The sequence below is a fragment of the Acipenser ruthenus genome, chromosome 31 (genome assembly GCF_902713425.1).
Source record: "Acipenser ruthenus chromosome 31, fAciRut3.2 maternal haplotype, whole genome shotgun sequence".
Taxonomy (NCBI): Eukaryota; Metazoa; Chordata; class Actinopteri; order Acipenseriformes; family Acipenseridae; genus Acipenser; species Acipenser ruthenus.
The window spans coordinates 13,621,757-13,648,812 of NC_081219.1; the positions used below are offsets into that span (position 1 = coordinate 13,621,757).

The 27,056-nt window shown below is 46.4% G+C and overlaps 4 protein-coding genes across 7 annotated transcripts in view; 2 read left to right on the forward strand and 2 right to left on the reverse strand.

Moving 5' to 3' along the window:
* Nucleotides 1-752: 752 nt before the first annotated feature.
* Nucleotides 753-9,741, reverse strand: LOC117964666 (E3 ubiquitin-protein ligase RNF183-like). Its single transcript, XM_059005192.1, has 3 exons — nt 9,681-9,741; nt 4,183-4,381; nt 753-2,187 (listed from the first exon to the last, which is right to left on the reverse strand). Exons 2-3 carry the CDS (start codon nt 4,372-4,374, stop codon nt 1,591-1,593), a joined length of 789 nt encoding a protein of 262 aa, XP_058861175.1. The 5' UTR covers nt 4,375-4,381; nt 9,681-9,741; the 3' UTR covers nt 753-1,590.
* On the forward strand, nt 6,039-7,475 carry LOC117396855 (RING finger protein 223-like). Its single transcript, XM_033995104.3, has one exon. The coding sequence runs from the start codon at nt 6,879-6,881 to the stop codon at nt 7,467-7,469; it is 591 nt and encodes a 196-aa protein (XP_033850995.1). The 5' UTR covers nt 6,039-6,878; the 3' UTR covers nt 7,470-7,475.
* Nucleotides 8,461-13,847, reverse strand: LOC117396844 (WD repeat-containing protein 31). The gene is made up of 10 exons (XM_059005191.1): nt 13,384-13,847; nt 13,073-13,274; nt 12,826-12,955; nt 12,128-12,202; nt 11,687-11,831; nt 11,171-11,271; nt 10,770-10,837; nt 10,532-10,673; nt 10,194-10,356; nt 8,461-9,793 (listed from the first exon to the last, which is right to left on the reverse strand). Exons 2-10 carry the CDS (start codon nt 13,117-13,119, stop codon nt 9,633-9,635), a joined length of 1,032 nt encoding a protein of 343 aa, XP_058861174.1. The 5' UTR covers nt 13,120-13,274; nt 13,384-13,847; the 3' UTR covers nt 8,461-9,632.
* A 76-nt stretch (nt 13,848-13,923) lies between these two features.
* The window catches only part of LOC117964689 (exonuclease mut-7 homolog), a 49,827-nt gene continuing 36,694 nt past the window's right edge, over nt 13,924-27,056 (forward strand). Inside the window, exons 1-11 of one of the 4 annotated variants that reach the window (XM_034909044.2) lie at nt 14,020-14,107; nt 18,842-18,925; nt 22,174-22,238; nt 22,802-23,152; nt 23,445-23,498; nt 23,765-23,904; nt 24,013-24,119; nt 24,723-24,796; nt 25,273-25,311; nt 25,654-25,820; nt 26,649-26,802. In XM_034909044.2, the coding sequence (XP_034764935.2) occupies nt 18,901-18,925; nt 22,174-22,238; nt 22,802-23,152; nt 23,445-23,498; nt 23,765-23,904; nt 24,013-24,119; nt 24,723-24,796; nt 25,273-25,311; nt 25,654-25,820; nt 26,649-26,802 (1,176 nt within the window). In that variant the 5' untranslated portion in view covers nt 14,020-14,107; nt 18,842-18,900. Of the gene's footprint in view, nt 14,108-18,841; nt 18,926-22,173; nt 22,239-22,801; nt 23,153-23,444; nt 23,499-23,764; nt 23,905-24,012; nt 24,120-24,722; nt 24,797-25,272; nt 25,312-25,653; nt 25,821-26,648; nt 26,803-27,056 lie in introns of all 4 variants that reach the window. The other 3 variants (XM_059005188.1, XM_059005189.1, XM_059005190.1) reach the window with 3 other exon arrangements.

Consider the following 27,056-nt stretch of genomic DNA (forward strand, 5'->3'; position numbering starts at 1 on the left):
GGGGACACTGCTGCTGTACCCTTGAGCAAGGTACTTTACCTAGATTGCTCCAGTAAAAACCCAGCAGTATAAATGGGGAATTGTATGTAAAAAATAATGTGATATCTTGTAACAATTGTGTCACCCTGGATAAGGGCGTCTGCTAAGAAATAAATAATAATATAATTCAAAAACAGCAAACAGCTTGATATCTAAGGAGAATCAGGATCCTTATTAGTTCACTAGCAAAACTTAATGAAGGAGAAAAGTAATTGATAAGATGAAAACTCACTATTTTTATAAACAAGTAATTTTCACTGGACCCTGGAATGTGGATATGTGCTTTGCATATCAGTGCCCCCTAGCAGTCATTTGGTGTACTGCAGTTAACTGCCGGAATGTCTGGAATGTTTCAATGTACCGTACATTATTAAAGCTTACACTGCCATCTGCTGGTTGAATAACGTACCTGCCCTGTAAAAGTGATTATATATGGCATTATCAAAAGTTGGATTACACGGCAAAAGATATGGTATTATTTGTAATTTTTACAAGAATACTGTCTCCCCCTCCCCTATGTAAATCCATTTAAATGAACAAGTTCTGTTCATATATTCAGTCTTATTTCATTTAATGAAATTGTTGACCAATTGTTGCAGAAACAGGTCAGTCTCCACTTTAAATCCGATAGCTTTCTGGGCCCTTTAATAGGCTATTTATAACCCCCAACTGCTGAAAGCAGTAAAAGGAGCATGCATGGAGTTTACGTCCGTACCAAATACATTTTTCTTTGAAAAAATCAGAACACAATCTGTAGTTATGCAATTCCATACATTACATTTAGACAAAATTATTATTAATATAACAATATAGTTAAAGAGAACATTAAAATAACAGGTAGATACATGACAGTTAAAAATGCTCAAAAAAGGAGCCTGTCTTCAAACGAGGACAATGGCACTTAATGGGTTAAACAACCTTTGTCAAAAAGTGCACAGACAGCTAAACTAATGAATGTAGTTAAAAAAAAAATAAATAAAACAGTGCTGTTTCTACAGAAAAACAAAAAAATATCCTCACCTAAAAAATAAATAAAACACAGTGCATTAGAGCATTAATCAAGTACAATTCAAACACGTTCTAGAATACAGCAATAGCTATTTTGGCAAATAAATCCAGTAGGATGCCTTAAATCTAGTAGGTCTCAACAGCCTTACGGTGTATCCCCTTGGCACAGCCTCCCTCCCCCATCCTCACCCGCCTGCTTTACATCAAGGAGGAGGAGGAGGAGGAGGAGGAAGAGGAGGGATGCAAAGAAGAGTCTTCGATTGCACCTCAGATCTATTCACAGCTGTATTTGCAAGGTGTTGCCCTACTGGCTTCTGGGGAGAGGCACATCAAGTGCAGCAATCGCTCAACAGACCGGTTCAGGGGTAGCTTCAGGGATCACAGTATTCGGGTGCAGCAACAAAAGATCCGTTTTTTTTTTTTTTTTGGATAGACAACATTGGTTATGGCAACAGTATGCATTTCAGTACCAGACAGACTAACGTCTGCTAACAGCTTTCCTCACGGGACTGCAATGGGAAGCCCATCTCCCCATGGAGTTGCCTATGGGCTTTGCTTGGTAGCATATGGCGTGACCAGAATGATGCAGCAGGTGAGCAGGACCAAGGCCACCACCACAGATATTATGAGGAAAGTGCGGCAGCACGGTCGGCTGGAGAGCCACAGGCAGCCGCTGGTCTGGGAGGAACCCTGCGAGTCCTGGCTGGCTGGCAGCCCCACGTCCAGGCTGTGGCTGACCGTGCAGAGAGGGGGTAGCGACGAGGAGTCAGGGGGCTGCTTCACTAGCAGGCGGCCCTTGCTGCGGTTGAAGCGGATGCTGTAGACACGCTGCATGGCCTCAGGGAGGTAGGACAGGATGGCCGGGTCGTTGTCCAGTTTGGGGAGACCCAGGACAGGCAGGGTGGTGAGGTCCCGGCACAGCGGGCACAGGATGGTGTCCGGGGCCGAGGACTTGATGTTCATGCGCGCCAGGCACTCCAGGCAGAAGGTGTGCTTGCAGCGCAGCATCTTGGGAGCCCGGAAGACGTTGTTGAACTGGCTGAAGCAGATGGCACACTCCAGGTCTGGACCTTCCTCCCCCTCTGGGTGTTGGGGAGGATCACACTCCATAGTGAGAGCAGTCAGAGCCATCACACTGCACTGCAGAGACAACAGGGAAACGATATGAACATAATTTAGATCTTTTATTTAACATCATGTAATTAAGGAAACTACAACATGATATCGCAAAAACCATGACAGAAGCACAGTATTTCATGTAGGATTTCGAACATGGACAGCTACGAAGCGGTGTGTAATTCAATTTATTAGCGTAACATTATTCAGCAGGTTTCAGCAACGTGAATTAATTCCACAGGGTGATGCATAACCTTTGGCCATCGCTGTAGAAGTATGTATTCGAAATTCATGTCAGAAAAAGTATGTTGTAACAACAAGGCCAGTCCTTCTGTTTTCGAGCTGATTTGGATAAATATTTTTCAGCTGCTCTTTGCTGTGCTTTTACTGTAGTGGGAGAAAAAAAAAACACAATCTCAAAGCTGGATCTGCAGCTGTGTGCACTTTGATTGGATTAATGTGGACAGTCAGCCGCATCTCGATGTGACTGTGTGATCAGGAGCCACAAAGCACGAAGCTAAACACACAGGAGAGTTGCTGGGCTTGGGTGGAAAGCATGCAAAACAAGCTCACCTTGCTTTGCATTCCCCGAGCTCTGTGGTGATCTAGACATGTCAATCTTATACTGCTGAAATACTGACCGACGCCATCTCAAAGCATTGGGGCAGGGAGTCTTCAGGTACCTGTCCCTGTGCTGTAATATATACATGATGTGTGTGTGTGCGTATATAATATATATATATATATATATATATATATATATATATATATATATATATATATATATATATATATATATATAATTCCCAGTGTGTATAGGTAACAAGCTCGGGTGTGTATTATTAAACTCATCGATAAATCAGGCATGCATCAGACTGCTATGCAAGGGGAGTCTTATTGCCATCCCTGCAATAGGATCAATAGTGGGTATCTTTTTGTGTTATAATGACATATTGTCAGCTGACTCCATTCATTGGGCAGTCACTTAGCAATCCATTGATCACAATGCATTTAGCTGCAGTTCCAGCTAGGGGACTATAACTCAGAACCGGTCAGGCTACACTTTAAAAACACTGTAAAAAGGTAAAGGGAAGGGGAAACAGCCTTCATATCTATCTATCTATCTATCTATCTATCTATCTATCTATCTATATACACAGTATATTTATTTAATAACTCTTTTAAGCTAGTTACTTTTTAAAAGCCGAATTAATAACTGATTTTTGTTTTGTTCATTATAACAGCAAGCATGAGGAGAAGACACGGCTGTACAACGATTAAAGATCATTCGCGAGAAACTGCTTTAAATGTTAAATGTCAGAGCGCAGGGCTCAGAGAAAAGAGGAAACGCGTCTCTCTGCAGTGTTGTACTGCTCTGTCAAACATTTGCATGTTTCAGTTATTGAACAATACAAAGTCTGTGTTAGACTCCAGACCAGAGTAACTTGACTTTCGGCTGCATTTCGAATGTGAACTTTCCTCTTGCAATACCCTATCTGGACTGGGGGCAGCATCAATGCTTCTCCCCCTAAAAAACTTTACTGTGGCACACCATGGCAAAAGCACCACAGAGCGTCGCATACATCGTCACATTGTAGAGTGTACAATATAGACCATAGTTTACTTTTGCTATGCATTCATGTATGAAGTATCAAAGTGGACAGAGATATGTATTTGAAACCCATTTCAGAGATATGTATAGTTTTATTAGATAACTGGTTTATCGTGGACAGTGGTAAGCTTCTTTATAGGTGGTGCTGCCGTAGGTGGAGTTTTTGTGGGAACAAAAACATAAAACAAATAAGGGGCTGTGTTAGTTTGGTCTGCTAGCCTGAATCTTAGACCACAGAAAACAGCTGAGATTATTATTATTATTATTATTATTATTATTATTATTATTAGTAGTAGTAGTAGTAGTATTAGTAGCAGTATTAATCTTAGTAGTATCCTTATTGTTCTTGTTCCCTTTTTGAATACTCTTCAGTAATCGTTGTGCATTGCCAGCTGCAGTGTACTCACCCCCTCATGGAGATCTGTCTCCTCCACTCTCTGATCCGCACAGGTAGACGTCCTGGTGCCAGCAGGCAGGTGAGCTTCGTTACTGCCAGAGACAGCGGTGAGCTCTGAGATAAACAAGAAGCAGGACCTTCCTTCCCCTTCTCTCCCCTCTCGCCCCACCACGGCAAAACAGAGCCAACTGTTCTCTTCCATTTGAATACTGCCATCATTTAAGGAAACATAAACAGCATAGGCAAATGAGTGTCAATGACGTGAGCTGGTGTATTATAAACTAACACAGTGTGCTCTGAGATACCATCCCCTTCAGCATTTAAGGTACTCATATAATGCCCGTGTCATTTATTTACAATGTACAATGTCTAATATCTCACAGCTAGAGTCACTGTGGTCTGCTATCTGACTACCCAGTGTTTAACCTTCTCATTGAAAGGTAGATTGAAACAGAACCCAGGATCTGAATATCTTTTAATATCTGCTGTGCAGGGCTGCAAAAATCCTCCCCACTAGGCCATTCGGTTTTACTTCATGTTTGCATTTCTTTGGTGTTTTTAGAGAGTTGCATTCATCTGTAAAGAGGGTCAAATGGAGGACTCAGCAGACAGGGCTGTGGGTTTTAGGAAACTGTATTGTCATCATGACTATCGTGGCTGACAAGAACTGTGTGTAAATGCATTCAAATCATATTTATATAGAAGACAATGCAGCAGTCATGGTCCGGCACTGTGGAACAAAACACATGACAGATATAGTCAAGGAAGCATGCATTGACCACGATGTACCGTGCAAGATTCGATTGGGGGTATATTAAAATAAATCGGGGCTGCAACATGAACGTTATTCCATAAGCAGGGCCGGCAGTGGATTTGTTTCCAACCATGAGTGAAATAACCATGAACACTCGTGGAGCATTCTGAAAAGAAAGTCATTCGGCTGGGATCACAATTGCATCCAAATCCCATGCACACTGCAGTTAATCCTAGCATGTTAGCCCCAGACAGGGCTCGCTGTGCAATACTTGCTCTAGACCCATTGTGTTGCCATTGCTGGTACTGCTGTGGTCTGCTGATGGCTTTTTGATCTAGGATTACAATGGGAGCCTAATTGAGATTTCGTAGGTATCACTTCTTGGGCACAATGCTAACCGCACAATGTTTACTGTGTGTCTGTGGGGTGCAGATTGAAAGTGAACGTTGTAGTGCCTGTTTACAAAAGGTCACAGATGACTTATTTGGCATAATTAACAGCTATTGATTTTATCTGTGTTCTGTTCCCAATACGCAGGATGGGGACACTGGAGTTGAGGGTGTGTGGTTGCTATGTAGGAATGAGATACACTGAATACGCCAGGTCTAGTGAAAATGAGAGGAAAGAGTAAAGAAAGAGAGAAACAGGGGGTTGGAGGAGGGTTGGTTGAAAGGCGAGACTCTGTGTTGCATAATGGTTACCAAGCAAACAGCTCTCAAACAGCTGAAGTGTGAAGAGAAACAATGATCCAGTTTAAAAGATTGAACTCCAGCTCTGAGTGGACAGGGCGAGAGGACTCCCGGCACATGAGGGAACCAGGACAGATTCTCCAGCAGGGACCCTGAACCTCAGAAAACAAGACCGGTAGAGAGGCCTGGAGGCGTCTCGTTTTCATTCGCTGGTCTGCTTTACTCTGCTTTAGAAGTAACCCTGCCTCCTGTGTTCAGCACAACACAACGACAAAAAAAAGGATTGAATAACTACAGCAAGACTTCCATGCAGTGGATGTCGGAGGCTGCCTCTCAGGATGGCTCATTGATTTTTGAACGCCATCTTTGGGCTGCACTCTCAGCTGTCCTGGGCTCAGTCACTTACTGGGAGAAACTGGGGGGGGGGGGGGGGGTCAGATTTCCCAGTACCAGAGATGAACAGCTGCTGAAATCTCAACTGGAAACTCAGAGGCTACCCTGAAACCCCCAGAGCAGGATTGATCAACACACAACCTGGCTTGTTAGGTCTAAATCCATTGACAGAGCAAGGAAACGACATGGATTTAATACAAGCCTGACTGTGTGGAAATCTAGCGCAAGTCTGATTCAAGCAGCAACTAATTATGAACAGAGAAAAATACACGCGGCGATAAAGCCGAGCCGACTGGACAGCATGCAACAGAAAAGCCAAACAGAACTGGCTGGTGAGTGACTGTGTCAGAGGAAAGCGGTGAGCCGTCCTGTTTATAAGAGCTGCCTGGGAGACTTTACCCCTCGTTACTCCTGTTTACCAGATCCAGTTTCAAACTGTCGATCACTCACGGCAGAACAATGGCTGTTGTAACTCCTGGTTACAAGATGAGTATACTGTAAATACATAAAGGCTGTGCAGATTTACCACACATACGGACAGCACACAGGGAAGTGATTCTAATACTGTGTGTTCGAGTGCATTGAGATACACACAGACTGGTTGTTGAACTGGTATTAAGGGTGCCCTGTGAGACGAGATGAAATGATGGAACTTGAAGTTATATAGAGCTTTTCATCCCATCTGCATGTGCCTCTTGTGTAATTTGGAGTGGAGCCATTTCACAGCCAGCACTTTTCACTGCAGCTTTGACATTGGCACTGGGAGTCAATCAGTGTCAATCTAGTGGACAGAGAGGAATAACCGGCATCCTTTCACCTTCTCCTCCTCCCAACCCAGAGGGGGGGGGGGGGGGGGGCTCTCTGTTTGAGATGGCCGAACTCCAGCCCCCTAACCTCGAGTGTCCCATCTGCTTCGCCCCCTATGACAACGCCTTCAAGACTCCCCTCAAGCTGCCTGTCTGCTCCCACACCTTCTGCCTGGAGTGCCTGTCTCAGATGTGCCTCTTCCTCAAGCCCTTACAGATCTTCCACTGCCCCCTCTGCAGGGCCCCTGTCCCTGTCCCGCCTGGAGGGGCCCCCAGCATGCCGCCCAACATGGAGGTAGTGTCCCAGCTGCCCCCCTCCCAGCGCGGGCCCCTGCGTAGAGTCTGGCTCCAGGGGTCCCAGCTCTGCTACTGGAAGCTGCAGCCCCCCTACAGCGAAGGGCAGGAGGAACTCGGGCAGGACGCGGTAGTCCGGCTCCAACTGATCCAAGCCCCCCCGGGCCAGCCGAGCCCCCCCAGGCAGGCTGACCTCATCCCAGTGAGAGCTCAGCGCAGGCTGCTCTTCAGACAGGCCTGTCGCAACGTCTGGTGTCTGGGCATGGTGCTCCTGATCTCCACCATCATGCTGTTCTCAGCCATCTTCTTCCCTGTTTACACAAACTGGCACTGGAATAAGAACTCAGGCAGGCCGGGCTGAAAGGGACGAGGGTAAGGGAGGTGGGGGGGGGGGGGGGTACGGGTGTCACGTCCTTGGCTTGAGTTTTAAATGATAAGGGGGGGGGGGGTCAGATTTGGGGGGGTTTCAGTTGTGCACGGCTCTCAGATGACAGTGCCAGTGTTGGGCTAAAACCAGGCTTTTAATGGGTTTTTTTTTGTATATTATACAATACAAGAACATTATCCGAAAGTAGAAATATAAGAAATATTATTTAAAAAATCCAGGGGAAAAGCCCTTTGTTAGAGTAAGACATACATTTGTAACGACCAATTAGAAATACTAATACTTAATGCACTCGATGATTTTAGTGAAATCTGAACTATTAAATTTTTGTTTCTTTGTCTACATTTAGCGCTAGTGACTGTCTAATAGTTACGGATGAATTATGAATAAGAACCACAAAAAAAGCCTCTGTTTATTATGAGTCACAATCACAAATGGAGGATGAAGATAAACAAGGCTCTGGCACTGTGTAAGGACTGGCTTGGGCTGTGTTTTAGCTTGTTAGGAGACACACTGTGACAGGCTGTTGTTCCCGGCTCAGCGTGTGGACTCTGTACTCTAGCAGAGTGCCAGCAGACATGCCCTGGCTTGCTATGGCCAACATGTATACAATAAACTATTACAAGAGATTAGGAAACAACTTGAGTGAACTCGCTAGACTTGTAACCGTGGTTCTCAGTGACCAAGCTTGTTAAAGGACGGTTATTTTTCTGTTTTGAATGATTCAGTGGTCATCAAACTTTTCAAGACTTCTGTCAAGTTATTGAAATAAAATACGTAGTTTTCTATGGCAAAGTTTAATGCCCAGCGTGTCTGTGTGTTTCGTGGGAATATTAAAAAAAAAAAAACACTGTGCCCTATCTTTAGGTATGATTTCCATGCAATACCATAACAAAATAACTAAATGATAAAGAGCTGTTGTTTCCACAGAGCAATCCAATGGCCTTTATGTATATATATATATATATATATATATATATATATATATATATTTTTTTTAATCTTAATTTACTGTCGTCAGATATTTGTACAAAACAGAAAGGAATTACAAATGTGCAATTCTAACAGAGTGTTTCTCATTTGAATTATCTATCAGTCATTCATTCTCACCAGCAAATTCCAAAAGCATTTGCCAGGAACGAAGTGGCGGTACAGCACAGTGAAGGAAACAGATCAGCTGGCAAAGTACATTCTTCTGTTGTTTCAAGCTGATGATGAGTATTTTGAGTGAAGGGGTGACCGTAGTTTGAAATGCAGTTTAGAGCAGTAAAATAGAGCTCCATTCCTGCATGATCCCCTCATCTCCTTTTGTATATTACCAGCTGTATATTCCTTCCTTCCTTTTCAGTGTCCTTCTTTTCTCATCGTGTTTTTTCACAACCAGCCTTTACGCACCGCGCTCACCTACTTCGTTCAGGGGTCGTAGGTTTCTAAACAGCTAATCCCAAGATCCTTACTGAAACAGACTGCTAGTTCAGCACTCGGTTTGCACCATCAGGGAAATAAAACTGGCAATGGTACAAAACTACTGGGAAAACAGCTGGGACGCTTCATTTCAGGACTGTCAAGTTTCTTACTGGTGTGTTTTCGTTTCACAAAAATGGATCGCCCTTCAGTTAAGAGCTGCTGTTACAGCTTCCTTCGTGGCAAACCAGATTTTTTTTTTGGATTCCCCTTTGTTAGTTTCACATTTAATAGATGAAGTCAGATAAGCTACGAATATATTTGTATACTGGACAGGAAACAGCACCCCCTGAATAGCAGCCCTTTTGCATTTTAAAACAAAGATTATTTTTGGCATCTATTTTCTGGCTCAATTATTACTATTTTATTTTTATATATAATTTATTAAAACATCCCAAAAAACCCCCCCAAAAAACCCTTCACAGGACCTCGTTCTTATTAAAACACAAGGCAATCTCTGTTATTGCTAAGTTCATGGTCACAGTCCTTTTAACCCTGAGGTAGGTGTTGTCCTGAAGTGGCCCTCTAGAGCTGGAGCACTTGGCTGCATCTCCGTCCTGAATGCTGGTAGATAAAGCTATGCCTCGCTCACACATGTAATGATCTGCAGTCCCGATGGCTGTGTGAGAGTCCCTGAGGTTATGCTGTAGCCGTGCCTCTGTCCCCCCCCTCCCCTCAGAATCCAGCCACCTCCCTCAGCTGCAGCCCCCCTGAGCTTGTTACCCTGAGCAGGTGGATCCCGGTGTTGAAACTGGCACAGAGCAGGCTGGAGGCGTCTCCGGCTGCTAGAGAGGAAAGGGGCCCCGAGCCGTCTAGGGATAGCGTCGCCAAGCAGGCTGGAAGAGAGGAGGAGGAGGATGAGGAGGAGAAAACAGCCTGGGAACAAGCTTGTCTTTATTTGTTGCTGTTATTGTTGCGCGTGATACAAACCAACACACAAACATTAAAGGAACTGGCACAGAAACGTCATTTCTTATCGCTTCATTATTCCAGTGATCGTTTTCAACCCTCCTGGAAATCTGGCATGTTTAATAAAATCAGCAGCATATTTGACCTGAGGCACAGTCTCTGAGAAAGACTGAGCCAGGTGGAATAGGGGTGCGCCAGTAATTTATAGAGGAATACTTTGGAGCAAGGTGCCTGGATACCAACCCATTTAAACTAAGTACTGACTATCAGAGAGCGGGTAAGCTGTCCCCAGTCCTTTCCCCCCAGCAGGTTGGGAGCGCTGGGTACCTGCAGTATCCCGGTTCCAGATCTTCACACAGCAGTCGTGGGAGGAGGTGCCGATCAGGGGGGACGCGGTGAGGGTGGAGGGCAGGAAGAGGCAGCAGGCAGTGCTCTGCTGGTGACCCCGATATTCACACACCATCCTGCCAGTCTGACGCAGGTCCCAGAGCTGACAGACAAAACAAACAGTAAAACACAATACAAAAAAAAAACTGCAAGAGAGGCACGTCACCAGAGGTCAGCAGGATCACACTCGCTAAGCAACTACCGCAGTGCACAGAGCACACCGCGCTGGCATGGAAATACAGTAAGTGATTCACTAACATATGAAGCTTCAGTCTCACCGTGGCCTCACAGCCCTGTCCCCCGAAGCCATTGCTGCTGGTCAGACAGTAGTGCCCGTCCTGGCTCACATCACAGTGCATCTGGATGTAATTCTTAGGAGGAAAGATGTGTGCAACCTGGAGTTCCCGGCTGTCCCAGATTCTGCAAGAGCAAAGCAATGCAAAGACTAATAACCTTCAAATACACAGACACCTGCAATGACGGCTGAGCCGATTCACAGCACGCACTGTACCGCACCTGATCATTTTATCTTCCGATGTCTGGATGATGCACCTGTCCTCAGGTATCCAGCACAGGTGTGTGACCTGCAGAGCAGAGACAGAATCCTATTTATACTATTTGTGCTTAAGAAACGTGCTCATGTATAGCATGTAACTGTATTTCAGAAGTTTAGCAAGTTTTAGCATCTGATTGACTTGATCTAACATTGTACAATGGCTTGTTAAAAGAATTTTGTACACCGGATAGATTTTATTTGATCTCTCTCTTTAAGGATGAATTAAATCAACATATCTACTATGTCGTTGTTTTTCTGCTGAGTTCATTGGAAGCTGGATAGTAAAGTGTTTAGAGAAGTATTGACTGTAAAGTGCAGGTTGAATGCAGCACCCTGCCTTCCTCGTGGACGGCACTCTTACCAGGTTCCTGGAGATGGAGGTTTTCCGCAGACACTCTCCGGTCTCCACGTCCCAAAGACACAGGGAGTTGTCCCGGGAACCTGTGCAGAGCAGCGACCCGTCTGCAGCACAAACAGAGGAACAACAGAAGCACACTAAAGCTGGGGTCTAAACCGAAGCGACTTTGTCTGAGCAACTCAGATCCGACAGTCAAAGTGCGTTTTTATTTGATTTTTTAAACTAGGATACGTGTAACATGGTAAAAGCACGGCAGCAATGAGTAAAACATACAAATAAAAATAAAAAAAAAAAACATGTTTCATCATAGTGAAGCACATAGGGAACGCATGGCAAATTGAAAAACGTCACAATGCAAATTCACCCTTGAGGGTTAACAGCTTTTGTTCGGGAGCGTTTTCCAGTTCATGAATAACGATGAGCTTTTAGAAAGGACGGAAATGCATGCTTGACCCTCTTTGGCACGGCACTTCCCGCTGGGTGAGCTGGGAAGGTAAGACCACCTCTGCTGTGCCCCACCTTGACTGACTGCGAGTCCGTTCACCACCAGGTCGTGGCCGCTGAATTGCTGCACTGGCGTGGCATCACTGTCCAGAGTCCACATCAGGGCTGTCTTATCCCGAGAGGCACTGAACAGCGCTCTGGAGTTATAGCTGCACGCCACCTGAATCAAACCACAGGCACTTAGCAAGCCACAGGGTTGCAGGCTAGCCACTGCAGTACAGGGCAAGAAATCCTTTGTTTTTATACAGCATTTAAAAAACCATAGGATAGGTGCTTCTCTTGCTTGTTTCTCTGGGTCACCCAGAAACAAAGAATCTAAAGTTCCGGTAAGACATGACATTGGTTTATTCTTACTCTATTTGCAGATAATCAATCAATCCTTGATTTAGCTGCTGGATCTCTTTACACACGATGCCACTGCACCTGGGAACGTGGACACCTCTAAGTAAAGGTTACCTTGGTTACGTCTCGCGTGTGACCCTGAAACGTTCGCTGCATACAGCCGGATTTCCAGTTATAGACCACCACTGTCTGAATGAGAGAGAAAACAAGGAGAGAGAGAGAGAGACTATCGGAATCAAGCTCTCTGACAGCTGCACTCTCCCACAATGATGCCCTTCCCTGCTAGCTAAACTCATCTACCCCTCGTTAGCAGATTCGTGTTCGTACGTCACTGCCTTCCTTCTCGTAAAAACAGGAGAGGTGCAATCAGCAACCAATTCCCAATCACATACTGGGCAGTGTCTAATCTACAATAATCAATGCCTAGAGAAGAGTGTTATTCACAATCAAGAAGCAGAATAAATGTTTCCAGTCTTCACCTTCACATACCACGGAAAACATGCATGCGCTGGTATTATACTGTAATGTGTGTGTGCAGCTCAAAACAGGGCACCTGGGTCACTCATCGATCAGTGCGTGTTTGATTGATGCAGCCGAAATAAAAACTGATCAATCCATTTAAATTGTTGCTATAAAAAGGTTAGCATTAATAAATAAATAAGGGTCCGTCCTTCTTTGAGCCCCTCAGATTGAAATGAGTACAATGGGCTTCGCTGGGAGCTGGGAAGGGGGGATCTACGGATAAGCGGGTCTTTACAAACCGCTGGTTGGAAGGGTGAAGCTTGCAGTAAATAAAGTGATGTTATCCCTACCTTATCCAATCCTCCGGACACGCACAGGTCAGAGTTCAGGGTGGCTACAGAGGTCACAGCATCGCTGTGAGCGGAGCTGTACCGCACGACCTTCTGGCCAGGGGCGCGTTCCTCCACAACCGAAACTGCCCTGGAAGAACAGAGTTTAAAAGACATTTCAACACGCCCAATACTTAAGAAGATGCATGGTGATCAATAATAAACCCATCATTCTTTGCATCTCTAGAAGGTAGCGAGGCACCCCTACCTGTATATGGATGTGCTGCGTCTGGCCTTGCTCTGTAGCGTCCCCATGGCTGAGAGAGTCTAGAGGGCGCTGGTGGAAGAGTTCAGGTATAACTGTGTGTGCAGGCTGCAGGGGACACAGCTCAGCTCAGCACAGCAACCAGCAGCAGCACAGCTCAGCACCACACTGACCAGCCAACCCAGGAACACACAAACCTGTTCAACTAAAACAATACTAATGTCTCATTTATTAAAAAAAAATAATAAAATAAATAAAACTGTTACGTACATAGCAGCAAAACCAAACCAAAAATACAAAACACATTTACAAACCTCAGTGGTTTACTTTTTCCAGTACAGTCCACATCGATCATTTGTATTTTAAATACTGTGGCTCATTAAAGTCGAATCCTATAGCACTCATAACGACACTGTGGCGAACAGCATTCTCTGCAAAGACGTTCTCACCTAGCAGGGAAGAAGGATGCACTGCATGTATAATAACAGCTTTGATCTTATTAAAAACATTCATGCACCGTCTTTGTTTTTTGCACATATAAGAAAGTAATTTTATTTAACGTAAATATGCTTGTTTTTAACGTAACAGCGTACAAATATTATACATCTGTTATTTATTTTTAATCACGCCCCTCCTAACGCTCGGGTCCATTTCCTTAGCGACGCTTTAGTAGTAACCAGGGGGCGGGGCATCTAATTAACTACGTCATGAAGTGCCTCAGGGAAACGGCTAACTCGTCACATGACATGGGCGAGCGCTGTAGAGTAATTGCAAGGAAAGAAGCATGATCGAGGTTTTTAAAAAAAAAACAACTGTTGTACAAATGTTCCGCTTTGTGCAAAGATAATTTAGACATGGCACGGTCCGCAATGGCTTCACACAGCATGTGTCACCGTTTTAGACGTCCCCCCCCTTCTCCTCCAGTCGCTGCTGCGAGGTTCCGGTCGGGGGGGGGGGGGGTGGAGTCACATAGACGAGGAGCCACATTAATAAGATCACATCAGAGATTCACACAAATTACAGAAGCAGACTGGTTGGGTGAGTTCAAGCAACAGTTCCTGCTAGGAGAATGCAGCGTTAACATTAACACATGTGAAAGGAAACGTTAACGAAACGAACGTGTGTCACTCAGAATCTCGACGTACCCGACCCATCATTCCAAACGGAAGTTTGTCAAATTTTAAATGCGCAGTATTATAATGTTGACAGCATGCGCTCTGCTACGACTAGTACAGTACTGCATAACTAGTGACAGATAATAATATTAGTAGGTGTAAGGTCGTTTGTTTGCCAAGGAAACACCAAGTCGGAAACGTTTGTAAATGAAAAATGACGGTGCAACGCTGCTGTGGTGTAGTACAGACGCACGACTTTTGTTCATAATAGTTAGGAATGCAGTTTATTTTTTACATGCAAGTAGAGTTGACCAAGGTCTGAGTTGTAGTTGGTTTATTAGTTTGTTTCTTGTATTTAGAGTATTGTATCCACTCGAGTAACATGGCCCTCCTCGTGTAACAATACTTTTCAATGTACTGTTGGGACGGGTTTGCACTGTTTTGAACTACCGGTACATTTTACACTTCCTAAACTGTTTGAGCACTAGCTACCTTTGATGTAGCGCGTATATAATGTAACGAGAAGGTTTCCTGAACCACGTTTACTTTGCTGTAAATACTGCGCAAATGCAGGAAGTAGTACAGTGGTGCAATACAGCGAATAAATATAATTGTGACCAGCTGCCTTTTTTTTTGTGGCCTCGCTAGGTGTCAGTGTTGCCTCGATTGAGGTGCGCTTGGCTGACCGCTCTGTGCTACAGATGTGCGTAACGAGAATGTAGGGTTCACCAGGCCACGTGCAGTGCCTTGTGTTTTTGCTGTTCTGCTAATGCCGGGGTACCACAAAAAAAAAACACCTGTCAGGGGCCCCTTTGTCTTTTAAGCCCGGTGAATCACTGAACCGAAGTAATTGCCGTTAGGAATTGCACAGGTGCCCTGCCATGTGTACTGCATCATGCAAATATTAAGGTTTTAAACCCGGAGTCTCAGGAGTGTGTGACGTGTTGTCTCTTGGATTTGAACAGCTGGCTGTTTGAAAGTGTTTGAAAGTGCTGGAGGTGGAAGTTTACTGTAGTTTATCAATAGAAGCAGAGACTGAGGCCAGCTGAGCTAAAACACTTGAGTGCAGAGGAGTGCCCAGCATTAATCTGCCTGTTTGCTCTGCTTGTGTAAGAGCTGCAAACAGCCAGCCTGTGTTTCAAAGCCAGGAGCGTGTCTAGGTCAATTACGATGTGGGGTTTAATCGTGACATTTTAACAAAAACTGTAACCATGAGATTCCCTTCCCTCGATTTCAATGAAGTGCTTTGCAGTAGTTTACCAGCCCTGTTGTACCGCTAGGTCCCCAGCTCTCTAAATGCACAGCTTGCTGATAAGTTTTTACCTTGTCAATACCTTCTAAAAGGTTTTGACAAGGTCCACCCAGGGGACTTTATCGACCTGAAAAAAGAAACGAGGACCAGGGGTCACAAATGGAGATTATATAAAGGGACATTCAGAACAGAAAATAGGAGGCACTTTTTTACACAGAGAATTGTGGGATCCTGGAACCAACTCCACAGTAATGTTGTTGAAGCCGACACCCTGGGATCCTTATTCAAGATACTAACGAGCAAGATGGGCCGAATGGCCTCCTCTCGTTTGTAACCTTTCTTATGTTTTGTTGACCTCCTTCAGAACATCATGGCAGGACATCTGCTGTGTTGGAAAACAATGGAAAACAGGCATCACCCTGGCGTTCCACAAGTACCTACACTTGTGAAACAGCAGCGAGTGGAGGGGGTGAAAGGGAAGATGCAAGTGTATCTGTTAAGAAAGGGGGTGTGTGTGTTGATGTTTGGGGGTATGTTGATGCTGAGTCTCTCCCAGCTGGCTGCAATGCTGCTCGGATTGAGGAAGGGCGCGTGCCTCTGTTGTCTTCCTAATTGGAAGGCATTTGAATAACAAAAGCACGACATCAAGCCAGCAATCTGTGCCACAGTGTGCCCCCCCCCTCCCCCCCAGGAACTGAAGCGTGGAACGCACTCCTCAAGCAGTAATGCCCCCCCACCCTGGTCTGGAGCGATCGCTTTCCACCCCAGCGTCCCGCTCAACAGATGCTCACTTTGCTTCACGCACCCCCAAGCTCACAGACCCCTGAGCAGATGTCACAGAGTAATGCTGTTAAGAGAAGCCCCGGTTCAGATCAGAGCAGATCAAGCCGTTGATATCTGCAGCCCTCTGCCCTTCTGGTTTCCGATTTCCCCTTCCATCTGCCCCCCTGATCTGATGTCCTCCTCTCCTGTTCCTTTCAGTGGACGTGAGGATTGGTGTTTATAAACCACACACCGCAGGCAAAGTGGAATACCGAAGAGCCTTTGTACAGCAAACCATGAAAATATGCATTTTGGGGGTCGATCTGATTAGCCTGTATCACCGCCTGGGTAAAGTGGATTTTATTTGAGTGTTTTCAGCACTCTAAATTGCATCAACCATCCGCAGTTGTCCTATGATTTCCCCTAATGATAGGCGGTTGATGAAATCTAGGGTGATTCCCAGCACTGTAAAAATGCTTCAGTAAAATTCAGCTGTGGATTATCCTGGCTGGATAAAGAAAGGGGAGAGGGAGGGGGTGTATTTTAAAAATCATGTTTAAACTTTGTAATGACAGCAGAGTTATAGTTTGATGTTTAAAACATTTACAATGCAGTCTGTGCAGCAGCCCATTTAACCTAGCAGTTAGCCACTCTGTCAGGTTGATGTTTGGGCTTCTGGTTCAGCTCAGGTTTCCAACTCTTTCCTTGTGTGTGTGTGTGCAGGGCTGCCTGAACTAGGTAATTAACACAGCTATGGTTTGCAAGGGAAGTGTCTGCTTGTCAGTGTGTGTGTTGAGTAATTAACCAATCCATTCTCTTACTCGTTGAACAGACGCGTTAGTTGTTTTTCACAACTACAGTAGGACTTTGTAAGCATGCAGGGGGACAGGAAACTCTGAATATCAGTTCTCTAGCATTTCTGATTTGTGACTGTGATGAAACACTGTGCCTCTTTAAAGCTATCCTGATCTGAGAACAGAGATCAGAGAGCTGGAGTAAAGGAAGGGAATGTGCCAGCATGGCTAGGTGTAGATTTAAACTGGAGATTAGGGGTTGATAATTGAGGGTATTGGAGACCCCCCTCATTCACACAAACACCTCCCGCCCCAGGGAAGCTGAGCTGGGGAGGCTTGGCTTGGCCTGGGGGGCTCTGGCAGCTGGCTTGTGTTGTGTGCAGGCTTCGCTTCACATGCTGCTTGGGGCAGAGACTGGGGCATTGTTAACTTTAGCAATTCACTTTACCAGTTACAATTATCTTGTGCTCTTTTTCTGTACAGCATGCTTTTGTAGCGAGACAAGCACACAACAAGCTGCAACTGCTGGGAATCTTTTTTGAAGTCTCAGGAGGGCTGTGTTCATTAACTGCGGGTTTTCTGCATCATGCTGCATATATAGTACAGCCAAAACTGTGTCCATTTTCTAGCTCGCTGTCTAGATATAATATAAAAAAAACATAGAACTATGTGTCTTATTTGATCCCCTGCAGGGATGGAAATAAGACTCCTGTTGCATCACAGTTTGATCCATTCCTGGTTTTAAAGGCATCTAGAATCTTCCACAGTTGGACGCTTTAACAAAAGTAGTACAGTCAGTTAATGCAGACCTTTCTTGCGCTGTATGCATTGAACGGTGGTTGGGATATTTTTAGTGTCATATACAGCAGCTGTACACATACTAGAGGCTATAGCTGGATCAGCTGAGGGTAATTCCAGGGAATGTCCACCAGAGAGCAGCAGAGTACAGCCGAAGGGCCAGTGTTTTCCAGTGCTGAGTGACTGGGATAGTGCGATCCGGTGGGGAGCTCCCAGCCAAGAACCTCCCACTGTGTTAGCGGAGAAAGAGAAACAGCCGACTCCAAGAAAGCTAAGAAAACACCCTCTGGCTGAGCAGAAAACCTCTCTGTTCCAGCTGGCCTGCTGCCCCAGTCTCTGGCTGCCATTCCCAGGGAGAGAGCGAGCGAGAAAGAGACGCTGAGACTGGGCCAAGTGTGTGCTTGTGGGATTATGTGAGGCCACCGAGGGGGGACCCACGGCGGAGTTAAGGGGGGTGCCAGACACCCTATCCCCCCAAACCCCACTCCCCTATATCATTGTGGGTCTGGACAATAGTGCCGTACAAAGGGGCTCCATTTAATGTAACCTTTCAGTAGATAGCATTACATATCCCCAGTCTCTTGTCCCCACTCTGATGAATCCTGATCTCTCTGTATCTATATCAATATGCCATTGTAAGATATGGGCTCTAATGCCTGAGCTGATGACCTCCCTGGTACAGTGCTCCCTATTTTTCACTGTGGTCTAATGATAAGACATGACTTATTCAAGTTAGTCAAAAACGGATGCTGTAATCATGCAGTTTTCATGTTCCGTGATGTAGAGGCTGGACGAGGGGGGCATTTTCAGCACGGCATAATAAAGGAAAGCAAGTGGAAAAATCCAGACGCTCATGGCTGCAATTAAGCTCTGTGAAACTTGGAATGGATTCAGCCAGGCTGAGGGTTTCCCACGCAAAACCTAACCCAAGTGAAGCAGACCCGCGTTTCTGCCAAGGCGGTTGAGAAGGCTTCAGTGCACGTGGTGGCCCTGCAAAGGTGTTGCGCAGCCTGTGCCCTGTTTGTGATGCTCGTGTCCCTCCCTGTTCCAGACTCTGCAGTCGAGGGCTCTTCCAGAGGCGCAGTCGGGTCTTGAGGAATCGGAAGCAGGATGAGCACGGGGCCTGAGCCTCAGGGTGAGCATAGTATTTGGGGTTTGATTTTCAGTCGCTTGAGACGGTCCCTCGCACGCATCATCCAAATATGACATCATCAAAACCGTTATCAAGCAAGTTCACGTCAAGCATTGAAACATCACAGAAAACAGGAACAGCTTTCGGTTACTTCAGTATCGGTATGTGCTTCAAATCATGCAAGGATACCCAGATACTTGAGTTTTTTCTGTAGGTCGATGGTTCAAGGACCGAAGTCACGTACACAGTCGTTTCAGATGGCGCCTTCTTCAGTGCACGCCGGAGAAGGCAGCAGCCGAAACGTTTCTGTACTTTGCTGACTGTCGTTTGTTCTGGTTTAACTAGAAGGAGAGCACACTAGATTAGAAGGCATGCTGGGATTGAAATGACCTGCTGTTGCTCTAATTGAAGCGTGCTGTGTGCCGCTGTCTAGCTGTCTTGCTTAGGAAGGAAGGAGGCTGTGAGCGCAGCTGGAGGTGCAAAGGATTGAGGAACGTTTTTGGGAGACGACAAGGAAATAACACTTTTTTTTTTTAAGTCAGACAGCAGACGTGACATTTGTTTCACTGTTTTACTTGGGGGTGGAATTTGATATCTTCACCAAAAATAAAAGCAGGAGGAAGGTTGGAGAGCTAGCCATTTCACCCGGCGCTTCCTTCAAACGTCTTCTCTTTGCCGTCTCTCATCCCCTCTCCTGTCACTCAGTTAGTGGAAACAGACAGCACTAACCCTAACCTCCTCATCAAGCCCTTTGTGTTCTGCATTATCACAAGCCTGCAAGCTTCGGTGAAATAGCTTTAGGAGACAAACAGATGCAAAAATCTACTTTTTTTTTTTTTTTTTTTTTTAAATGATATTAGTGAAACTCTTTTTAATCTGTAGCCTCCCTCCCTTATCTGGCGGGTTTCACTGCACGGTACTAATCTCCAGTGGAAAGCTGTGTTTGAATATGGCTTGGTTGATTAACTTATACCCTGCCCCAGAAAAGCAGCAGCTGGATCTTGAGAATTTTACAGCGCTGGGAAATTGCCCTGGATTGCATCAACCACCTATCCCTGGTTAAAATAAATGCTGTAATCCAGGTAGATTCTCTGGTACAGCAAAATGCATAAATACCATTAATCATCCGAATGGGATTGGGGGTTGTATTGTCCTCGTCCCCCCCTCCTGTCCCCCCCTCGCTCTGTAGGTGTTTTGCTGCCTGATGTATTGATAAGTACTGCTGCCTGGAAATGCTTGCAGGCTGACAGGAAGAGGAGCTCCTTGCCAGCACTTCCTCCCAGCGCCTGAGAGAGACTGAGCCTGGGAACCAAGGTGGAGGAGCTGCTAGCATTGAGGAGGGGGGGTCTGTGTGCGTGCTTGTGTGTCTGTGTGTGTGTGAGTGTGTGTGTGTCTCTGTGTGTGTCTGTGTGTTTCAAGGTCCATGCTCACCTCTGCTCTGTGTGTCCAGGTTGTATGTCCCTCTTGGGGTGCACTGTTACCCTGTGGTGACCACATGGATCCCGTTTGGAGTGAGCTGTGCCTAATTGCTGTACGCAGCGCTGGCATGCCCAGTACACAATGTCTGCCGTTCACAACCCCTCCGAACAATAGGCTCTACGTAGGCTGTGGTGCACAGGAGGAGTGAAACGCAGCGCTGCCTTGCAAAGGAAGGTTACCGGAGTTCAGAATGACCAGAACGTATGGCTCTTTCCTGGGGATTTCCGAGACAAACACAGAGCTCTTGAGAAACAGGAGAGCGAAGGAGCAGAAGGGGGTGGAAAAGGAAACTCGAACACAGAATGAGACAGAATGAGGCAGAATGAAACAGAATGAGACAGAATGAGGCAGAATGAGACAGAATGAGACAGAATGAAACAGAATGAGACAGAATGAAACAGAATGAGACAGAATGAAACAGAATGAGACAGAATGAAACAGAAAGACAGAATGAAACAATGAAACAGAATGAGAGAATGGGGCAGAATGAGACAAAGACAGAATGAAACAATGAAACAGAATGAGAGCATGGGGCAGAATGAAGCAGAATGAAGCAGAATGAGGTAGAATGAGGCAGGCCTAAGCAGATGGGTCTACTCAGAGGAAGTTTGTTTAGTTTGGCTCTTCTCCCCATCGCTTCCCTTTCATCCCAAAAGCCCCGCACACAACCCCCCTCCCATCCCAATCCGAGCTCCCTTCTTGGATCAAAACAGCAGGATTTGATCGGAGCCAACACAAACACATACAAACCAACCCCCCCCTTTAAATATGAGGAACAGCAACACTGCCATCCTGCACACTTACTCATCTCCTTAACTACTCGTACAAACTGAGGAAAGGAGAGCTCCTTTCTCTCTGTACAAGCACCCGCTATCCTCTGTGTGAGTGTCGGGTCGCTACGCAGTTTAGTGTATAGATAACCGGCCACCCCATCTACGTACAGGGTGATTAGCAAGTCATGTGGAGGCTTTGAGCTGCTGCTGTGGGGCGATTTAAGGGTGCCCTTCTTCAATAAGTGGTTTGTGTCCCTCTGAATGTCAGTCGACAAAGGAGGATCTCCTCAAGACCATCGATGGCTGTATGGAGCCCTGATGCTTACAGGTGTCTGCTGCAGTGCGTTGTGTGGCACATGGTGGCAGATTGCAGGTGCTTTCGCCCCACCATCGCTCAGTGTCCAGGTGGGCATTTTAAACCCCTGTGCCCCGTTGAGTCCTGCTCAGGTCTGGTTGGGTAAACGAATGCCACCGCATTGCATGAGTACTGCGAGCGTGCAGCTGAGCATTGCATGAGAAACACTGTGGAGAAGCAGTCTGGTTTCCAGCTCTCCCCTCCCTTTCCCGGTTGGTCCTCTGATTTTCATTAGCTGCTGTGGTGAAGTAGGGAGCAAATGTGTTTTCTATTACTCATCGGGCCACAGCCTCGCAAGGGCTTTCCTACTTGAAAAAATGTTTATAAGAAAAAAATCTCTAAATGGCGTGATAAAGTGGGTTGACCGCAGACAATGTGCTCTTAATAACAATAGTCTGCGGACCCGCTGCGCTCCTGTCTCCTTTTAGAGTCTTTACAGGTTCCAAGGGAGAGCAGGGTGTTCTCTCTCTGTCTCTCTCTCTCTGTCTGGGTATGTGAGATTCAGACTGTGCAGTCCTAACACGCGTTTATTTAATTTAGTTTAGTTGTGGGTTATGTCTGACCTTGTGTGGAATGAGCGTGGTTTTTAAATCGATAAATAAAAACGAATCCTCCTGTCTCTCCCTCTCCTTCTCTTTCTCTAGGTGTTGACCCTCTCCAGTTTTGGGATTCCCTTGCTGCTCGCTGGTCAAGGAAAGAGATCGATGAGGTACGGAAGTCTGCAGTAAGATTTTCTCGGAATGTTTAAGTAGATATATCGAGACCAAAACAAATCATTTCAAAAGAAAACTTTCAGTGCATGAAACAGTATTTGTTTTAGCCCCCATGAGTCTAGATCAGTAAATGTGTGTGTGTGTCTGTGTCTCAGTGTGTGTGTGTGTGTGTCTGTGTCTCAGTGTGTGTGTGTCTCAGTGTGTGTGTGTGTGTCTCAGTGTGTGTGTCTGTGTCTCAGTGTGTCTGTGTCTGTGTCTCAGTGTGTGTGTGTCTGTGTCTGTGTCTCAGTGTGTGTGTGTGTGTCTGTGTCTGTGTCTGTGTCTGTGTCTGTCTGTGTGTCTGTGTCTGTGTCTCAGTGTGTGTGTGTGTGTGTGTGTCTGTGTGTCTGTGTCTCAGTGTGTGTGTGTGTGTGTGTGTCTGTGTCTGTGTGTCTGTGTCTCAGTGTGTGTGTGTGTGTGCATTGATATTATGTCTAGCTGCTGCAGCCCTGTGCATGGATGTGTGTGCATCCCTCTGCCAGCTGTGTGAGAGCTGAATCGATGTCTGCTCTCCTGGCAGGTGCGTGTGGAGGCTCGGGAGGGTTTCTCTGCTCTGCGGGACCCCCTGGAGGGGCTGCTGGTGGTCTTGGAGTACTGTCCGGAGGTGATGAAGTCGAAGGGGGGCTCGCTGGGGCACTGCGTCCTCTTTGAGTTCCAGCTCTGGCTCAAGGAGCGGCCTCACCTCCACCTGCAGCAGAGGGAGCCTGGGGCCAGGTTGCGCAGACTCCAGGTCCAGGCTTTGAGCCTCCTCACAGAGAAGCAGCCCAGTTTCCTCGAACCCCTGATCGATATCTACCAGCTGGGCTCCCTGGAGCGAAGCGTCCTGCTGGGGCACGTGGGCTACCTCCTGCACCGAGGCAGCTACAGGGAGGTGAGAAGGGGGTCGGGGCAATAGAATCGTCCCAGTTACCATAGGAATGGAATGTGTTATAATTGTATTGATCCAAATATGGGACAGTTCTTCTTGATACGCTCATGCAAACAGTTACCTTGTTTTATTTGCACAGTCGAATGGGATTCAAGACGATTCAAGCCAAAAGATTGATGGTTCATAGGTTTAAAGCACAGAAGGTACAGGCGCCTGCCCCTTCTAGATTGCGAATCGTCTGCTTCTAGCTGTGACAGAGTCTTCAGGAAGCAACTTAATCTTCTGTTTTCTGCAGGCGGTGCTGATGAGTATTAAACTGAAGCTGCAGCCAGACCTGGACATGGAGAAGGTGAGAGGAATAAGATTATCACAGCTTAGTTTGCAGGAAGGAGCTCATTTAATAGTAGTCTAATTATTTTGTAAGTCCTTTTCTTTTTTAGGGTCCTCGTTCAGAATGGGTACCCGAATGCACTGATCATGTCAGTCTGTGCATCAGTGCTTGTAGTTTTCTGTTAGTAATAGCGGGATTGTGAGGTTCTGCAGTGTGTGTGTGTGCAGTTCAGGTCCAGTCCTAGTTCGGTTCTCACGTTGCTGTGTGTCTGTCTCCGGATCCAGGTGTGCATTCCCCTGGTCCTCCAGGATAAGCTCCAGTTGGCAGAGGCCTTTGTGTCTGATTACCAGGACCTGCAGAACAGGCTGGTCAGGCTGCTGGACTCCTGGTGCAGCCCGGGCTTCCATCCCTCACACCTGCTCAGGTGAGGACACGGAACAGATTTCCTAAATTGAATTCGGTTTTAATAGCCCGCGGCTCGCTCGCTGGATTATATCCGAGCGAAGGGTGTAACTCTTTTTTTGTGTTCCAGCTGCTACCCTGGGATTCCGCAGTTCCACCAGAAAAGTGACAGGCTGGCTCCCAAAGTCCTGAGCAAGCAGGTGTTTCGACTGATGGAGCTGTACGGGGTAGACCCAGGTACAGCCCAGAGGCAGGGCGGCTTTGAGTTTCAGTGAGAAATCACTGGCTCACTGTAGGCATGGTCTCTCTTCCCATTTCTTCCATGAGGAAGGGACAGCACAAGCAAACGACTCTGTCTTTGCGATCCCTTTAAAAAAAAAAGTTTACCATAGTAAGAGCACAGCAGTAAAGCATATTGAAAGCATGGTAAAGCCCAGAGAGGTCTGGTAATACACAGGGGAAGAGCATGCGGGGGGAAACCTGCATAATTCCAGCGCACATTGACTGGAGGTCAGCTTCTGTAAGGGTATCCGAGGCTCTTTGTCAATTCATTTCTTTCTGGTTTTAGCAACACACAATCACACTTGTTCCATTTTAAATATTACAATGTCAGATTACAGTAATAATGTGTATGTGTGTTTTTTTATCATCATGCTGTGTGATTTTCTTCATCTTCGTTTGTGTTAGCACTGTCAAAGAGTCCCCCCTCTCAAGTTTGAACGGCACAGTGTTCCTGTAGTTGCTGGGAATGCACAGCAGGGGGCAGTGTCTGTATAGGGTTTGCAGTGGAGACTCGAGTGTGTGGGGGGGGGGGGTCTCTGACTCTCTTATCTGTTCCAGCTCTCTGCCCCAACGTTGTCACCCAGAGAAGACTGGCCTCCCTCAGGTTTCTCATGTATAAAAGGTTTGTGGAGGTAGGTTACTGAGGCTTAAAAAACCCTTGTCATACTTTTCAGTTTTCTTGCCTGCATGCTGTGCCTACATTTGTTAAAACGATTAATTTTCTTCCAATGCAAGTGGACGACTTGTAGAGACCTTGAATAAGGAGATACAAGGTTTTAGCATGCAGTAAAATCACAATGTTAGGAACCCCAGACTTACAAACTGACCAGCCAACCAAAGATACCTCTTGAAACCAGAGACAAGGCTCCTGGCTACTGGAAAAGATGGGATGCCCAGGTGGCAGGATCTGTGTAACGCGCTAAATCATTAAACTTGTGAGAACGACGGGTTTGTCACAAACAGGAGGTGCTGTGATTGAATCAGTTTGTTTGGCAGCATCGTTCTTGGTCCAGGTTACACATTCCAGGGCAGGCAGGGTTAACCAGTCTCCAGCACTGCTTTTAAACTCACACTGGAACAAACTGTCTGTATTTTTTTCCCCCCCCAGAAAAATATGTCTGAAGAAAACTGGGCAGACCATGTTCAGGTAGGTTAGCAGTTCTGGACCCATCAAAACCAGACCGTACATCTCAATCTCCTCTCGTTCCCAGTGTCAAACTGGGGCTGCAGCCGGTTCCACCTGCGGTCTGCAATCCAGACTTCAGCACGAGACGTGCTGGAATGTTAAATAGAAAACTGAGATTTTCCTTTAAGCTGATTGGTCAATTTGAGGTTCCTAATCTCTGGTAAAGGACCTTGTTTGATCTCTGTTCCAAATCAGTCCGCTGGAAAGAAAACGCCCTCTGAACAATGCCTGTCAATGGCGTTACAGTGATGAGCAGTAACCGGGCTGAGCAGAGTGTGGTTCTGTGTGTGTTCTGTGTTCCAGGCCACTGTAGGGGAGAGTGTGGACCTGCAGGTGGAGCTGATATTTATGCTGGTAAAACACAGCGGACTGGACTGCGCTGCCCGGTGGGCACTGCGATACCACGTCCCCAGAGACCGGCTTCCCTTCGGAGTGGGGGTTCGGAGAGAGACCATCCTAGAGAAGTCAGTGTAAGAATCGACAGCTTTTACCTAAGCCCGGGGTGGCCAAAGTTGGCCCTTCCACTCCTGGTCTTTGTTCCAACCCTGTTCTAAAAGCCCGGTTTTAAATTGTTTAATTGAACCAATTAAACTTCCGTCCTGACCCTGTTAATTGTATAATTTTAGCTGTTAACCCTGGAGTGGAGTGGCACTCCAGGACCACGATTGGAACCCCCCTGACCTCAGCTCTCAGCTGGTCTCTTTACTGTGGTCGTACAGTATAAGCATTTTGAAAAGCCCCGTTTAAACGCGGTGATATTTATCCTCTGCTACATTCATGCTCTCGTGTTACTTTTCCTGTGTTTTATGTTTTTTTTTTGATCCAGCGACCCCAGCCAAAACCCAGCCGGGCCTTTTCCAAATACTGTACTCAAATATTGACTTCCCCACACAGACAGACATGCCAGGCGCGCTGGGGAGTGTTTACTGAGCTCCCAGTTACACCGGCAGGCTCGGGGGCTCCTGACAGACACGCCGCGCAGAGCCAGTGTGGAAAGAAACGTTGTTTGAAACTCACGCTAGCCCCTCACCCAGGCATTTTGAACTTCTGATTCTTATCTAGAAAGAACTTTCCCTGAGGCCTCCCCGGCTAAGATTGCTCAACTTTTCAGTTTAGTAAAAAAAAAAAAGAGAGAGACCTGCCATGCATTTAATGAACCAAACCACCCTACCTCCCAGTCCCTTGCCTAACAATTCTTTCCTCCTAGTCCCTTAAATGCTACCACTAGGCCAAACTGCTTCCCTCCCAGTCCCTCAGCTCTTGTCACACACTGACCCCGGGTTCGATTCCTCCTGCAGCTTGGAGACAGAGTGTCCCGCAGGCACAGGAGAACCCTGGGAGCCCTCGGAGGAGAGCAGGAGGACATATTACCAGCTCCCTGTCCCCATGGAGAATGTCCACTTCCTGGACACAGCGGAGGGGCTGAGGCTGTGCCGGGAGGCTGTGCTGAAGGTACCTGTGTGTGGATTCTTCACTTCTGAGGTGTGATCCTGCGGGTCATTGCCGCTCAAGCTGAGCTTAGTGGGGTGTCGCTCAACCTCTTTGGCCAGTTTGTAGTATTTTTTTTGTTGCACTTGAAGCATGCTTTAATGATGATAACATTATCAGCCCCCACATGGGAAAAAAATGAGGTCTAAGGTCATCAACCTCCCCATGTGGGGTCATGGGCTACACAGCACACACACACAGCGCTTGCACTGTTTTCT

What these genes read in the sequence shown, in the direction of transcription:
- LOC117964666 (XM_059005192.1), bottom strand. Translation starts at nt 4,374, where the DNA reads ATGGAAGAGAACAGTTGGCTCTGTTTTGCCGTGGTGGGGCGAGAGGGG. An exon ending in AGACAGATCTCCATGAGGGG is followed by an intron (nt 2,188 to 4,182) that starts GTGAGTACACTG and finishes TTGTCTCTGCAG; the next exon opens with TGCAGTGTGATGGCTCTGAC.
- LOC117396844 (XM_059005191.1), bottom strand. Translation starts at nt 13,119, where the DNA reads ATGGGGACGCTACAGAGCAAGGCCAGACGCAGCACATCCATATACAG. An exon ending in CGCAGCACATCCATATACAG is followed by an intron (nt 12,956 to 13,072) that starts GTAGGGGTGCCT and finishes CTGTTCTTCCAG; the next exon opens with GGCAGTTTCGGTTGTGGAGG. An exon ending in GACAGGGCTGTGAGGCCACG is followed by an intron (nt 10,357 to 10,531) that starts GTGAGACTGAAG and finishes TTTGTCTGTCAG; the next exon opens with CTCTGGGACCTGCGTCAGAC.
- LOC117396855 (XM_033995104.3), top strand. Translation starts at nt 6,879, where the DNA reads ATGGCCGAACTCCAGCCCCCTAACCTCGAGTGTCCCATCTGCTTCGCC.